Source organism: Mytilus trossulus, chromosome 11 (genome assembly GCF_036588685.1).
Source record: "Mytilus trossulus isolate FHL-02 chromosome 11, PNRI_Mtr1.1.1.hap1, whole genome shotgun sequence".
NCBI classification, from domain to species: Eukaryota; Metazoa; Mollusca; class Bivalvia; order Mytilida; family Mytilidae; genus Mytilus; species Mytilus trossulus.
Genome location: NC_086383.1, coordinates 57762302 through 57779850, shown reverse-complemented (window position 1 = coordinate 57779850; position 17549 = coordinate 57762302). Strand labels below are relative to the sequence as shown.

The window sequence follows — 17549 nt, the reverse complement described above, 5'->3', positions numbered from 1 at the left end:
AAATGGTATGCAAAGTAATGAACCTTTGGATTTTTAAAAATTATTTATAAATGATGATATATATAAATGAACTTGTATTTCAAACCAATAAATTTGCCAAGGTAAAAACCAATGACGATGGAGGTCTGAAAGTAAAAAGCTGCATTAAAAAAATGGCAACCGGTCACTCTAGACGAAATGTATTACTGGATTTGACGGCAGATTTCTAAACAAGCTGACCTTATTCTTAGTGAAAATAAATGCAATACAACCTGTACAAAAGTGGTTATTGGTTTGTTGAGCCAGTATGGACTTTTGGAAAATGGTCATCATGTGTACATGGACAATTAATACGTGTCGCCAGAACTATTTACAGAACTTGGAGTATTAATTACTTATTCCTGTGGCACATGAGAAAAAATTGTTTGGGGGTACCCGATGCCCTGAAAAAAAACCAATCTGAAGCTGAACTTATGTGTTATCAATGCTTTTATTTTGATCAAAAAGTTTCCACCAGTAAATAAAACCAGAAAAGAACATTACATTTCAGGACATCTGTAGTAAATGCTCTCATTCAGAAGGCTGTGAGTACTCCCAGACCGCAAAGTTGCATTGTGTGTACCAACATGTTTTCAGGTGAACCATACACGCCAGAACTATTGAGTGATCCTCTTGCCTGCTGGTAAAAATTCTGCACGTTCTGGATAAACAGTTGTTATAGTTGCTTGATCAGCAATTTTGAACATTTAATTAAGTAACATTCATTGTGTTATGTTCATACTGTTTATTACAATTTAACGTGTTTTTTGTCCTTAATGAGTTTTTTTGACTCACCTGTGTAATACCTGCAGTATAACATGTACCTGTGACTTTTACAAGTTTTTTGCCAAATATTGTTACAAATATCTAATAATTACAAATGTTCTTGTTTTACAAAGTTTTATGTTTATTGAATTGTTGAAATATATTAAATCATAAAATTTTACCTTTGTATATCTTTATTTGCACCTGTACAGGTAAAAAATAACTGCAGACACAAACAAACACAAAAAATGAAAAATCTGAGTCAATTGCACAAATAATTCATATTTTGTTCAGCATTGCACAATGACACAATAAAATCAATGCAGCAGTCTCAGGGTTAAACACCAAGAAGCAATACATCCAATTTAGTTTTGGCAAAATTACAGCAGTTCATGAGTGATACGTTTTTGGTTGAGTCTATTGTTTAATTTTCATTTCTGCTTTTCATCTTTAAAACTATAAAACTTGGTTGATCCAAAATGATCAGCAAGACAGGTTTTGGCACACAGTTTCCATTAAACACAAATATTCTTGTTGCATTGCAAAATTTTTTGAAATTTAATAGTTCTACAAGTGACATGAGTCAAGATATATTCACAGTGCATATTCCTCATTTTTCAGACTGTCATGTCAGAGAAATCTTCAGATGTTAGTGCTAAACTAAGGATAGAAGGTATTTTTTTTAACTTTATATCATTATTATATACATAGTCGCTGGCAGGGTTTCCGCTGGCGGTCGCCATTTTCGCAATTTGCGAAAAAATAATAATTGTGGCGATAAAAATTCGTCATTTGCGAAAGAATTTGGCGAAAGAAATATATAGAACGATTTATTTTCCTCCATCTTGTTTATTTACTTTTTTCGAGTTTCTCGGACTTTACCCGATCAGACAATACTCGGAATTCACCTTGACCTCATTAAGGTTTGGACAGAAAATCAATAATCAGCTGATTGCATTTTATAGCTATCGACAACAAAGGACTATATTAATAAAGGTGTTGATTGAATTGTTTGACAAAATGATATGGTTAAATGGCTTCTGCTAAATGTCACATACAGAATTTATTTACCACTTTGCGACGCACGTGTTTGAAGCAAACTTTTGACGTCTCCTCCGCTTTTAAAGATAGTTTAGAAAAGAAAGCTGTTGTTGTGACGAAAAATGTCCAAAAGCAAGAAAAATCTCGGATTTAAAACTTTAATTATCCTTTGACTTAAATATCGGTAATTGATTAGGAAGACGTTTTTAAAGTCGTTTGAGTGACACACGTGTTTCAAGCCTAGTTTTACGTCTCAACTTTTTCATTTACGATGGTCAAGAAAAGAAAACTGTCGTTATGAAGAAATCTATCCAAAAGGTTGGCTCGAATGAGAGTAGCCCTTCAATGTAATGACTACACATGAAACGAGGGATCAATTTCATGTGATAAAAGCTTTTGTTTTGTAGTAAAACAAAATTCTTAGTACTGAAGGGAACATTAGTATTTTTCTTTTAAAGAAATTTTCACTACGAACTATACTGGTATTATATAATCAAAACATGTCCATTAATTTTGTTATATTCCAGGACATATATCTTCTTGATTATGTAAAGTATAGTGGCCCAATCAATGGCTTTAGAAAAGTTGTTTAAAATACAATGAATAGTTTTCCCTTTTAAGTTAAAAAAAATCTGTTGTTTTAAAGTAAATTTTTAGTGTTTATTCATTAACATGTAAACTCTAAAATAAGTTTGAGAGCATAATCATAGACGCAATGGGCAAAATCATCTTATTTAAGGGGGAGGGGGGGGAGGGGGGGTAGAAAAATATAGTTATGTTATTTGGCGAAAAAAAAAATAAAGTGGCGAAAAATATATTGTTTTGGCGAAAGAGGTGGCGAAAAAAATAATTGACCCAGGGGAAACCCTGGTCGCTGGGCTTCCAAAATGTTGTATATGGCTTTTGTTGTTGTTGCTAAAACCTACATTTTCACACAATCCGGCTTGATGGTAGGAAATCTCTGATGTTCCAAAATATCATACAGTTGAACCAATAAACACATTGGAAATAAGATAAATAACTATAAAAGATAATAAACTATGGAGCTATACATTTAGCACCTTTCAAACATATGATATACACGACATAGTAAGTACCACCAAATATATGATATACACGACATAGTAATTAGTACCACCAAATATATGATATACACGACATAGTAAGTACCACCAAATATATGATATACATGACATAGTAAGTACCACCAAATATATGGTATACACGACATAGTAAGTACCACCAAATATATGATATACACTACATAGTAAGTACCACCAAATATATGATATACATGACATAGTAAGTACCACCAAATATATGATATACACGACATAGTAAGTACCACCAAATATATGATATACACGACATAGTAAGTACCACCACATATATGATCTTCTTTAGAATGCTATAGTCAGATAGTACAAGCAATATTCTACTTTGCTAGAATTATTTCACCAAGAATAAGGTAGCCATTGTGTAGATGACATGCTGACATAATAGCTGTTAGAAATCAATAATTTTGTCTCGCGTGCGACTAAAGTCTAAGAATGTGAGATATAAGGATCACACTCCAATCATGGCATGACTCGGTGATCAAGGTCAAGTGGTCGATGTCAAGTCAGTATCTTAGATGCTATAAACAGTAGGTCAACTATTTTGATGTATACAATGATTGTAAGGTGAACATGTCTGTCTGGCAGTTTTCCACTGACCTTGACCTCATTATCATTGTTTATTGGTCAATGTTGAGTTGTTGTGTTAAGTCTGTTTCTCGAATCATGTACCAAATAGGTCACCTATATATGATTTATAGAATAGTTGTAAGGTGAACATGTTTGTCAGGCAGTTTTCAACTGACCTTGACCTCATTTTCATGGTTCATTGGTCAATGTTAAGTTGTGTTTTGTCTGTTTATTTGATCCTGTAAACAAAAAGTCAACTATATTTTTTATATTGGATGATTGTTAGAGGTACAAGTCTGTCTGGCAGGATTTATCTGACCTTGACCTCATATATATGGTTCTTTTATCGATGTTTTTTTCATTCTAAGGTATGTTTCCGGATACTATAAGCATTAAGTCATCTATATTTGATACAATGTATTTAAAATAAGGTATGTTGAGCATGTCTGTCTGGCAGAGTTCATGTAAACTTTTCATGTCAGGGTGTTTTGTGCCCAATTATATATGGTGTGTGCTTTTCTCATCGTTGAATGCCTTGCAGTGACCAATCGTTTCTTTTCTCCACTTATTTGAACTCTGGCAGATAGTTGTCTCATAGACAATCCTACCACATCTCCTTTATTTTATATTGACCTCAATTTTCATTGTTCATTGGTTCAAGTTTAGTTTTCTTGGTTAGGTCTATTTCACAGATACTTTTAGTAAAAGGTTAACTATATATTTTATGGAATGATTGTAAGGCTTACATGGCCGATATTTACTACCTGCTTGCAGATACTTGATTTTTCAATATTTTGAATGAACCTAATGAACTCAAATATTTTTGTCACACATTTCTCTCAAATACTGCAAAACAGAATGACTCTTTATTTGGTCAGCTGCTTGTTATTTAATGTGTTTGCACTTTTCTGATCGTCAGACACCTACTTCTTGTTTTCTAATACTTTGAGTTAAGAGTGGAGGTATGCTCAGTCAGAAAGCAAGCCCTTACAAATGACTGTTGTTGCTACTTTCTAAAGACAACAATGGGACTGATATTAAGGGGTGTTCATTAAAATTCATAGAATTTTTTAATAATTTGTCAAAATGTAGTTTTTAATCATGCTTTTTTCCAAAATATTATAAACAGTATGGGTCATCGGACTTTTTTTCACGCTACAGCATGTACAGGTTGTGCAAAATCGACAGATTTTCTATAGATTATGCATGGAAAATTCAATTTTGTGCGATAAAAAGAAAACAACACCATATAATTTTAAGATAAAATGTGAGAAGATAGATCTTATAACATGATTTTAGATCAGAAGAAAAATGGGGTCGCCAAACATGTTTTCTTGCTTCATATTAAAATATGTAAATTCACAACACTTTCAATTATAAAACTTACTTAAACGAGGTATTTCCCTACTATCTGAGTTAAGTCTCTTATGTGGCAAAGTTGAATAAAAATGAATCAAACATTAATAATTTTCTATATCAATGAATTAAATACTACTCTCAAAATTTGTACATTTCATTAAAGATCTAGACCAATTGTTATTTGCTACTTCAAAATCCCAGATGGAGGAAGACACCCACCATTCTGAAGTTGCCTTATACTGCGGGAAAATGAAATTGGCGGCAATTTAGAAATTTTCAGTTTCTGATTCTGTTTCTTACTTCCCATTGGAGTCAGAAATTGATGTCTTGAGCATGTGTCTTGTTATAATAGAAAATATAATTAAAATTATGCAAATTGTCTGTTAGTTTTTCTACTATTTTCACCAATAAACTTGCATTAAATAAATTTTACAGAAATATAAAAAATAATACAGACTTTTTGTATCTGAAAGTAAAAAAAAACTATTTAAAGTCTTAAGATCTGTCACCCCTTATGAAACCCCATTTGAACTAAATTCCAAAAGAAAGACATTTTTTGACATTGTAGTTTTTTTTTGTCTGAAACATGGATATCAACATGCATGTGAAACGAATGTACACAACATTTAGTGTGTTTCAATCAATTATTTAAATTATGTTCACTTGTAAATATTTATATAACAGCATATAGATCTATAATGCAGCAAGAAACTCCCACACCGGAAAGCGTCCTTCAGCTGGCCCCTAAACAAATATCTATACATTGCTATACTGGTTCAGTGACAATGATCGTCATACTAAACTCCGAATAATACTTGTAAATAACGCCATATGGTGCTAAGATAAAAAATATTCCTATTTGTTTGAAGTGTCAATAAAGGGATGTAACTCGTAAATTACAATTACAACCGCTTTGTCAGAAAATTTTGACTGATTGAAGTGGCACATTTGCCTATTACAGCGTATTAAGTGGCACTTTGACACTGGCCAGTTCAGAAAAAGTCTCACCACATCATTTAAATTCAGCATAGCTCAGAAGTTAAGAAAGAAATTTCAACTTCTTTGTAGAAAAAAAAATTGCCTCGACGGGTGACAAACTTGTGTTTAAAGGCATCGTATTCTAATCATTACATTTTATCAAAACAATTTTTATGTTAGAACTTATAAAAATATGCAGTTGTCATTTATAGCGTACATCATGCTTTGGTTTCATTTGATATGAAACCAACCGGGGTCAGCTTTCCGACTGTGCTTAGCACAACATTGTGTGCTTTGTTGTTGTTTTTTTAAACCCACGTTCTCTCTTTTAACAACTCAAGTATTTGGTTTTGTAGAAATGTAAATTGTTATCAGATCAACATTTATTATTATATCTTTAAATATGAAAACAATCTATTCTGAAGTGAGAAAAGATCATATTTACTTTTTGTATTAGCCTTGGCAAAGTCAAGGCGTTGAGACTTGGGCCTGCTATTGGTGGTGTCAACAATTTAAAAAAAACGTGATTATTATAACAATACGAAGATGTGGTATTACCTTATAGTTCCAGCAGTCCATTCATACTGTTGCTGTTGCATAATAGTTGATATATAGATGTGGTATGATTACCAGAAAACAAATGACGTAAAAGTAAAAGAACTATAGCTAGGTCACCTCACAGCCTTCAAAAATAAGCAAAACCATACCACAAATCTTGCTATTAAAGGTCCTGAAATGACAAATGTTAAATAATTCAAAGGAGAAAACTAATGGCCTGATTTATGTACAGAAAAATGTACCAAAAAAAAACAAATATGTTATACAGCAATAAAGGAAAACCACTGATATACAGCAACAAAGGAAAACCACTGAACTATATGCTCCTGACTTGGTGACAGGCACATGCAGAAAGATTACAAGGACACGGGGTCACTTTCTATATAAAGGTATACACAAACATAATGCTGGTATGGGTCACTTTTTTGGAATGTCAAATATATCAATGGTGTGTTATTTAAAAATGTATATTAAATGGGTTGTGATTTTCTGATGATGCATGAATGGGTAGGGATTTTAGCATAAATCTATAAATGAATTGGGTGTGTTAATCAAACCCCAGCCGCACGTCTGTACCCAAATTTATAGATTGACACAAAACAGTTGTCCCTTTTAGGTGGTCTAGAAAGAAAAAAAAACAGGTGAGGAAAAGGATAAATCGTGTAAGAATTAGAGAAATGTGTAAACTTAATTTTAAAAATAGAGTGAAGTTATAATGTTTTTCCTATATGAAAAAAACTCTTTACGATAAAATATCTTTATAGATGAAATGGTTCCAACTGAAATAAAATTAATGGCTGACAAAAGATCTATTGATTTGTACCTCAAATTACTTGAGTCAGGATCTGAGAAAAAAAGAGACATACGTTTAGTTATAGTTGGAAAGAAAGGTGCTGGAAAGACCTCGTTGATTAGAAGATTGTTTGGTGAAGACATTACAGATGTTACCAGTACAAATGGAATCGAAATTCACAAAATAAAATGCAAAGCAATGTCTGATGATGGCATATGGAATAAGTTAGATGGTATGATGCATAAGCTTAAATATGTTTCTCTTTTCTTAAGAAAGTAATTTATAACAGTTTTAGTTTCTAGTTTACATAACATATTTTTGAGCAATAATTTGGATTGGTTTGGGGATGTTCAGTTCTGGAGGCATAGGTCTAACAAGATCTGATTCAAAGTTCCATTTCGTTGATTTCAGGTCTTGAATATTCACAATTAGTTCGACGTGTTGGAAAATAGATGAGAGGCATTAATTGGCCAAATGCAAATCTAGTGCATTAATAAGTTGGCAACATTAATTATGTTAGCTTTTACGCAGTATAAGCAAAGGTGAACAACATCAAATAGATAATTTTCCCCCCTTTTAAGCACAATTAGATGTTATTTGAATAAGATAGGAAAACTGTTATACATACAAAAAATGTAGGGATGCAGATTGTCAAAGGACTTCCTATAACTCTTTATCTACCACTGACGGATATATACATGGTTTTCATCATCGCTTGCATAATCTAGCGTGTTTTCGCAGTGACTGATAGATCCGTTGTAACATATACTAGCGCAGTCCCGGTGACGGATATTTCCGGAAAATATACCACTATTAAAACCCTTTAGATAGGACAAAACTGTTGGGGAATCCCGAAATGAACCAATGAAATTCGGTTTAACAAATGAATAAACTTTCAACTCATACATTCCTTTTTAACAAATTATGATGAATTTTACACGTGTTCGGAATGCGATTAAAACAATGGCGGACGAATGAGCTATCAAATTGGATAGCGAAAGTGAAGAATTTGAAGGATTTATGCAATTAGAAAGCAAAATTAGAAGTATCGTAAGGGATAGTTAAGTTTGTCGGAACAAGATTGGGAGTCTTGCGAGGCTGAAGAAGCCAAACATGGACAAATAATTTGAAAACTTTTTTCGTCCTTTAACAACAGCTTTCATGTTTGATAAGGAAAAGAAAGAAATTGATTTGGTATTTGTTTCATTTTTGTCGAGCCTGTTGCAGAAAGCTCGACATAGGTATAGTAATCCGGCGGCGGTGTTAGCTCACTTCTTAAAAGCTTTATATTTCAGAAGGTGGAAGACCTGGATGCTTCATACTTTGTATATAGATGCTTCATGTTACGAAGTTTCCGTCAGTCACATGTCCAATGTCCTTGACCTCATTTTCATGGTTCAGTGACCACTTGAAAAAAAAGTTCAAATTTTTTGTAATGTTGAATTCTCTCTTATTATAAGTAATAGGATAAATATATTTGGTATGTGCGTACTTTGCAAGGTCCTCATGTCTGTCAGACAGTTTTCACTTGACCTCGACCTCATTTCATGGATCAGTGATCAAGGTTTTGTTTTGGTGGTCAAGTCCATATCTCAGATACTATAAGCAATAGGGCTAGTATATTCGGTGTATGGAAGGACTGTAAGGTATACATGTCCAACTGGCAGGTGTCATCTGACCTTGACCTCATTTTCATGGTTCAGTGGTTATAGTTAAGTTTTTGTGTTTTGGTCTGTTTTTCTCACTCTATATGCTATATTTGTTGTATGGAATGATGGTAAGGTGTACATGTCTAGCGGGCAGATGTCATGTGACCTTTACCTCATTTTCATGGTTCAGTTGTCAAAGTTAAGTTTTTGAGTTTTGTTTTTTTAATCTTATACTGTATGCCATAGGTCAAATATATTTGGTGTATGGAAATATTTTATGATCTTTATGTCAGTCGCGCAGGTTTTATTTGACGGTGACCTCATTTTTACGGTTCATTGCACAGTGTTAAGTTTTTGTGTTTTGGTCTATTTTTCTTAAACTATCAGTAATGGGTCAACTATATATGTTGTATAGAAGCATTGTTAGCTGTACATGTCTGCCTGGCATGGTTCATCTGACCTTGACCTCATTTTCAAGGTTCATTGGTCTTTTAGTTATCTTGGTTAATGTTAAGTTTATGAGACAGTTGTAATAAAACTAAGCTTTATACTTATGACTATCAACATAATATCAATGATTAGTATAAAAGGCGAGACATTTCAGCGTGTGCACTCTTATTCAATAAATATACAATAAATACTGATTAATTAAACATTTTATTAGAGTACTCATAACACAGCCTTAACAATTTGTGAAAAATTCTCTCACTGCAAATTTTCTCTAGTAGTTAACCTACAATTCAGCTGCAGTAGCTAACTAATCAGCAGTGTGTAGTAGTGAACTGTAAAGGAACCTGTGGTAGATAAGAAAATATTGCACTTTAAAATGATGATTCTTAATTTTTTTCTATATTATCTTTAGTTAACAACTATAATTTTTACAGAGGAACGGGATCAGCCTTTCAACATAGCTAAAATGTTAAGTCCCCCCTTATAGGAGTTATTGCCCTTTAATGATAATTGTAACTATTGTTTTACGCTTCTGGCTATAATCATGAAACTATAGTAGTTATAGAGTACCTGGAAATAGCAAAATTATCAGCTAAAGATCTTCAAACAAGTTGACATGTCTGAAATTTTTATACCCCCGCTTTGAAAAAAGGGGGTATACTGTTTTACCTCTGTCTGTCCTTCCGTCAGTCCATCAGTCCGTCAGTCCCTCCGTCCCATGAATACTTTTCGTCGCATTTTCCTCAGGAACTACAATATAAGGATTTCTGAAATCTGGTTTCAGGGTTTATATAAGTCTGCTACACCGTTTGATGCATTTTACCTAACACTTGTATTATTTTACACATGATAACCAAGTTGAAAATTTTCGTCACATTTTTCTTAGGAACTACAATACAAGGATTTCTTAAATTTTGTTTCAAAGTTTATATAAGTATGCTATACCGTGTGATGCGTTTTCAGATTCATCACTCAACAACTTCCTGTTTACCAAACACTTGTACTATTTTACACATGATAACCAAGTTGAAAATTTCCGTCACATTTTTCTCAGGAACTACAATACAAGGATTTCTGAAATTTGGTTTCAGGATTTATACAAGTCAGCTATACTGTGTGATGCGTTTTCAGATTCATCACTCAACAACTTCCTGTTTACCAAACACTTGCATATTTTTACACTATTAAAATTATCCACTTGCTTGATCATCCTACTGCTTAAAGGAGTTATTGCTTTTCAGTGAAATATTTACTTATTTATGTTTTATGACAATATTCATAATAGATAGAAAGAAAATGTTTATCAAAAATTATCAGCAAAAAGATTTATAAATAAGTTAAAGAAATCATCGATCACTCCTTATATGAGCTATTGGGCATGCCCTTTATTGAAGATTTTTATACGAAAAAAAAAGATGAATCCACCAGAGACCAATGGCGTAGATTTAAGAAACTATAGGTCACCGTACAGCCTCCAACAATGAGCAAAACCAATATTGTATAGTCAGCTACCCATGTTGTTAGTTTTTGGCTTGAAAACCTTGAAAACTGTAATGAATAGAAAAAACACTAACCATGCTGATCAGCTACAATGACGATATGATCTACAAATAAGACAACGTGACTGCAATCAACATTTGACTCATTAGATAATCAACTGTTGACACTTTGTAGTTGTTGTGACAATTTTTACTTTTTTTTTCTTTTTTGGGTGAGCTATAATCATGAAACATTGTAATGATAGGGATGTAGAAATGCTATGCTGGACTTCTTGGCTCTTATATATTTGAATACCAGGACAAGTAATTTTTTGGTCTGGATTGCCCGTGGACAAGTAAAAACATACACTGAAGAAAAAATTCAAATATTTCACAACTTATTAAGATGTATTAATTTTTGTAAAAGAAACCAATGTTCAACACATGAAAAACATATATTTTTTTTAGTCAAAACATCAATGTTCATGACGAGAAGTATTAATTAAAACTGGAAATAGATTACTAACCAGAATAAGAAAAACAAGTTTGCAAACCTGGGTCTCATGAACATTACGGTAAATTTGTCCATTTACCCGGGATCACCTATTATGTTTTATTTGCTATCTAATTGAAGTGTCATTTTAATTTTTATACCCCACGCAACGAAGTTGCAGAGGGTATAATGTTTTTGACCCGTCTGTCCGTCCGTCCGTCAGTCCGTCAGTCCTGTTTCTTGTCATCGCAACTCCTCTCAAACCACACAACAGAATTTCACGAAACCTTTTCAGATAATAAGGACATACTATGTAGTTGTGCATATCGACGGGAAATTGCGATTAAATTTTTTTTCTAGGAGTTACGCCCCTTTGAACTTATTTACTTAAATGTACTACTGCAACAGTTTGTCATCGCAACTCCTCTCAAACCACACAACAGAATTTCACAAAACCTTTTCAGATAATAAGGACATACTATGTAGTTGTGCATATCGACAGGAAATTGCGATTCATTTTTTTTTCTAGGAGTTACGCCCCTTTGAACTTATTTACTTTAATGTATTACTGCAACAGTTTGTCATCGCAACTCCTCTCAAACCACACAACAGAATTTCACGAAACCTTTTCAGATAATAAGGCCATACTATGTAGTTGTGCATATCGACAGGAAATTGCGATTCAATTTTTTTCTAGGAGTTACGCCCCTTTGAACTTATTTACTTTAATGTATTACTGCAACAGTTTGTCATCGCAACTCCTCTCAAACCACACAACAGAATTTCATGAAACCTTTTCAGATAATAAGGACATACTATGTAGATGTGCATATCTACAGGAAATTACGATTCAATTTTATTTCTAGGAGTTACGCCCCTTTGAACTTATTTGCTTCAATGTACTACTGCAACAGTTTGTCATCGCAACTCCTCTAAACTACATAACAGAATTTCATGAAACCTTTTCAGATAATAAGGACATACTATGTAGATGCGCATATTGACAGGAAATCACAATTCATTTTTTTTCTTTCTAGGAGTTACGCCTCTTTGAACTTATTTACTTTAAGGTACTACTTCAACAGTTTGTCATCTCAACTCTTCTGAAACCACAGAACAGAATTTCATGAAACTTTGTAGATAATAAGGACATACTACGTAGATGTGCATATCAACAGGAAATTACGATTCAATTTTTTTTCTAGGAGTTATGCCCCTTTGAACTTATTTGCTTCAATGTACTTCTGCAACAGTTTGTCATCTCAACTCCTCTGAAAACACACAACAGAATTTCATGAAATTTTGTAGATAATAAGGACATACTTTGTAGATGTGTATATTGACAGGAAATTATTATTCAGTATTTTTTCTTATACAATTTTTTTTTCTTATACTTATTTAATTCCTCCAATGACAATGTGGGGAAGTGGGGTATGTGAGCGTGCTCACTAAGGTTCTTTAATTTATCTTTGATATGATATCTCACAGAATTAAGGAATATTATCATTACACTATTTCGTTTGTTATTTATAATAATCTTTTTAAATTGACATTTTGTCACATGCCTATCTTTGGATGTTATCTCGAATGCGAATTAGAGGTTTTCCAACAGCAAAATGTAGATCAATGCTTCATCAAAATTGTGTCTTTTTCGAAATTTTCTGTGAATTTTTGTAAAATTTTTGATATACGTTTTAGTATAAATCAAACTAAGAGTTCCGAGTCGAATCTGGTAGCTAATGCTGCTATATCATGTGAAGATATTGATATACAATGTTTTGTGATTTCCCACGAGACAGCTATCCACCAAAGACCAAAAGACTAGGGTTTAATTAAACAATTACAACTCACTGTTTGCCTTCAAAATGATACAAAAACCACACTGTCGCATGGTGGTTCAAGTTTATTTTATACTGGGATCTCACATTTTTTTAATATTATTGTAATTTTCTATTGATAGGAACCAATGGAGAAACTGAAATTCATGCAAGACTCTTAAAACCATTCAAAGGAACAATTGAAGCATCAGTAGAAGGAGCCCATAAAGCTGTGAAGGAAAACACACCATCAACAAGTTTTGATGAATCAGAGACAGTAACCCAGCAGCCTAAAATAATGTTACCTTCAGTTACCACTGAATCTGAAGTTGAACCTCCAGTAACCACTGAATCTCAAGTTGAACCTCCAGTAATCTTGCAGCAACGAAACCAAGCATTAGAACAAGCGAAAATGGAAATTGAAGCCATGCTTAAATCTAATGTTGATTTACATGACAAAGAGGAGTATGCCACATTATTGTTATGGGATTTTGCAGGAGATGAAGAATTTTACCACACACATCAAACTTTTTTATCACAAGATGCGATTTATCTTGTCGTAACAAAACTCAATGAGGCTGACGACAAAAAAGCAAAAGGTAATATATCATATACACTTATATGCGGCCAAGCTTAGCGAAAGGTAGTGCGTGCGAGGTAATCAGTCAAACAAACTTTATTAGATTAACTCGTAAAGGAATGATCTTTTTCATTGGCCAATTCAAACCTTGGCCCTCACACCTGCAAAATTAGAACACGCGTACTATAAGTTGAATGAACTGATCAGTATTCACGTAGCCGGTCAAGGTTGTTTTAACCTCCATCGTCGTATGCACGTACATTATTGTATTCTTGATTATCCCATAGCAATTCTAGCTTTTCAATGCTACATGTATGTGCATGTAAAATTATTTTTCATATTTACTCTGTGGACAAAGTTTTTAAAATTTAATAACTTTTTTAAACTATCCTGGATTTCTACCAAACTTGGACAGAAGCTTGTTATTGATCATAAGAGTATTCAGAAATAAATTTTGTAAAAAAACAATCCTGATTTTCAGAATTTTATCTATAAATGGACTTAGTTTTTCTGCAAGTTAACATTACATATTCACTCTGTGGTTAACGTTTTTGTCGAGTGAGCCTATGACTTTTGTCGCATTATTGTAGGGTGTACATGTCTAGCTGGCAGGTGTCATCTGACTTTGACCTCATTTTCATGGTTTAGTGGTCAAAGTTAAGTTTTTGAGTTTTGGTCTTTTTTTATAATACTATATGCAAAAGGTCAACTATATTTGATGTATGAACATATTTTATGATCTATAAGTCAGTCGTAAAGGTTTGATTTGACCTTGACCTAATTTTCTCGGTTCATTGCTCAGTGTTAAGTGTTTGTGTTTTAGTCTGTTTTTGTTAAACTATAACATGTATAAGCAATAGGTTATATATAACTATATTTGTTGTATGGAAGAATTGTTAGCTGTACGTGCCTGCCTGGCATGGTTCATCTGACCTTGACCTCATTTTCATGGTTCATTGGTCAATGTTTAGTTTTCTTGGTTAATGTTAGGTTTATGTGACAGTTGTAATAAAGCTTTATATTTAGGACTATCAACATAATATCAATGATTAGTAAAGAAGGCGAGACATGTCAGCGTGTTAAAATTTTAATAACTTTCTTAAACTATCCTTGATTTCTACCAAATTTGGACAGAAGCTTGTATATAATCAAAAGCTAGTCTCTAGAAGAAAATTTTGTAAAAATATATTTCCTGTTTTTTAGTATGTTACTTATATATGGGCTTAGTCTTTCTTCCAGTTAACATTACATACAGTCTGCAGATAAAGTTCTTATAACATTTATAAGATTCATAAGGTAGGCGAGACACTATGTTCCGCGGAACTCTTACAAATTTTTGTTAAACAAATTATCCATTCATTTCTATGCTAGTAAGTAATTTTGTTTACTTCGAAACAGTGTCAAATCTGCTGAATCAAATATTATGCTATATGAAAAATAAGGAAATCTGCTTACTGGTATTTTAGCATTATATTCTGCATTAATTTAGACATGTTCAAAGCAGATATAATAAACGCATCCAATAAGTTCAATACTTTTGTGCACAAGATAATGCAATGTTCACTGCGCTATGACAGAGTTTCAACTGACGTAATGTTGCTTGTGATTTGCCATGAATTGACTCGATAAAGTAGTTAATTATTTTGTTGTCTCTATTATTTAAGTGATTTTCATTTTTTTTAATAATTACAAAATATAATACCTTTGGACTCAACTTATATTTAGACAACTGTCTGTTGTTATATACAACCTGTACGATTATGAGTCTGACATATTGTATAGACAACTGTCTGTTGTTATATACAACCTGTACGATTAAGAGTCTGACATATTATATAGACAACTGTATGTTGTTATATACAACCTGTACGATTAAGAGTCTGACATATTGTATAGACAATTGTATGTTGTTATATACAACCTGTACGATTAAGAGTCTGACATATTGTATAGACAATTGTATGTTGTTATATACAACCTGTACGATTAAGAGTCTGACATATTGTATAGACAATTGTATGTTGTTATATACAACCTGTACGATTAAGAGTCTGACATATTGTATAGACAATTGTATGTTGTTATATACAACCTGTACAATTAAGAGTCTGACATATTGTATAGACAGTTGTATGTTGTTATATACAACCTGTACGATTAAGAGTCTGACATATTGTATAGACAATTGTATGTTGTTATATACAACCTGTACGATTAAGAGTCTGACATATTGTATAGACAATTGTATGTTGTTATATACAACCTGTACGTTTAAGAGTCTGACATATTGTATAGACAATTGCCTGTTGTTATATACAACCTGTACGATTAAGAGTCTGACATATTGTATAGACAATTGTATGTTGTTATATACAACCTGTACGATTAAGAGTCTGACATATTGTATAGACAACTGTCTGTTGTTATATACAACCTGTACGATTAAGAGTCTGACATATTGTATAGACAATTGTCTGTTGTTATATACAACCTGTACGATTAAGAGTCTGACATATTGTATAGACAACTGTCTGTTGTTATATACAACTTGTACGATTAAGAGTCTGACATATTGTATAGACAACTGTCTGTTGTTATATACAACTTGTACGATTAAGAGTCTGACATATTATATAGACAATTGTATGTTGTTATATACAACCTGTACGATTAAGAGTCTGACATATTGTATAGACAACTGTCTGTTGTTATATACAACCTGGACGATTAAGAGTCTGACATATTGTATAGACAATTGTCTGTTGTTATATACAACCTGTACGATTAAGAGTCTGACATATTGTATAGACAATTGTATGTTGTTATATACAACCTGTACGATTAAGAGTCTGACATATTGTATAGACAACTGTCTGTTGTTATATACAACCTGTACGATTAAGAGTCTGACATATTGTATAGACAATTGTATGTTGTTATATACAACCTGTATGATTAAGAGTCTGACATATTGTATAGACAACTGTCTGTTGTTATATACAACCTGTAAGATTAAGAGTCTGACATATTGTATAGACAACTGTCTGTTGTTATATACAACCTGTACGATTAAGAGTCTGACATATTGTATAGACAACTGTCTGTTGTTATATACAACCTGTACGATTAAGAGTCTGACATATTGTATAGACAATTGTCTGTTGTTATATACAACCTGTACGATTAAGAGTCTGACATATTGTATAGACAACTGTCTGTTGTTATATACAACTTGTACGATTAAGAGTCTGACATATTGTATAGACAACTGTCTGTTGTTATATACAACTTGTACGATTAAGAGTCTGACATATTGTATAGACAACTGTCTGTTGTTATATACAACCTGTAAGATTAAGAGTCTGACATATTGTATAGACAACTGTCTGTTGTTATATACAACCTGTACGATTAAGAGTCTGACATATTGTATAGACAACTGTCTGTTGTTATATACAACCTGTACGATTAAGAGTCTGACATATTGTATAGACAACTGTCTGTTGTTATATACAACCTGTACGATTAAGAGTCTGACATATTGTATAGACAACTGTCTGTTGTTATATACAACCTGTACGATTATGAGTCTGACATATTGTATAGACAACTGTCTGTTGTTATATACAACCTGTACGATTAAGAGTCTGACATATTGTATAGACAACTGTCTGTTGTTATATGCAACCTGTACGATTAAGAGTCTGACATATTGTATAGACAATTGTCTGTTGTTATATACAACCTGTACGATTAAGAGTCTGACATATTGTATAGACAACTGTCTGTTGTTATATAAAACCTGTACGATTAAGAGTCTGACATATTGTATAGACAACTGTCTGTTGTTATATACAACCTGTACGATTAAGAGTCTGACATATT

The 17549-nt window shown here is 32.7% G+C and overlaps 2 protein-coding genes across 2 annotated transcripts in view; both read left to right on the top strand.

Moving 5' to 3' along the window:
• LOC134691346 (uncharacterized) overlaps positions 1-17549 on the top strand; it is a 193419-nt gene that overhangs the window by 8365 nt on the left and 167505 nt on the right. The window lies entirely within an intron of this gene.
• Positions 1-17549, top strand: part of LOC134691514 (uncharacterized) — a 46050-nt gene that overhangs the window by 7773 nt on the left and 20728 nt on the right. The window contains exons 5-7 of the mRNA XM_063552062.1: positions 1405-1456; positions 7169-7429; positions 13228-13683. Of these exons, the coding sequence (XP_063408132.1) occupies positions 1405-1456; positions 7169-7429; positions 13228-13683 (769 nt within the window). The remainder of the gene's footprint in view (positions 1-1404; positions 1457-7168; positions 7430-13227; positions 13684-17549) is intronic.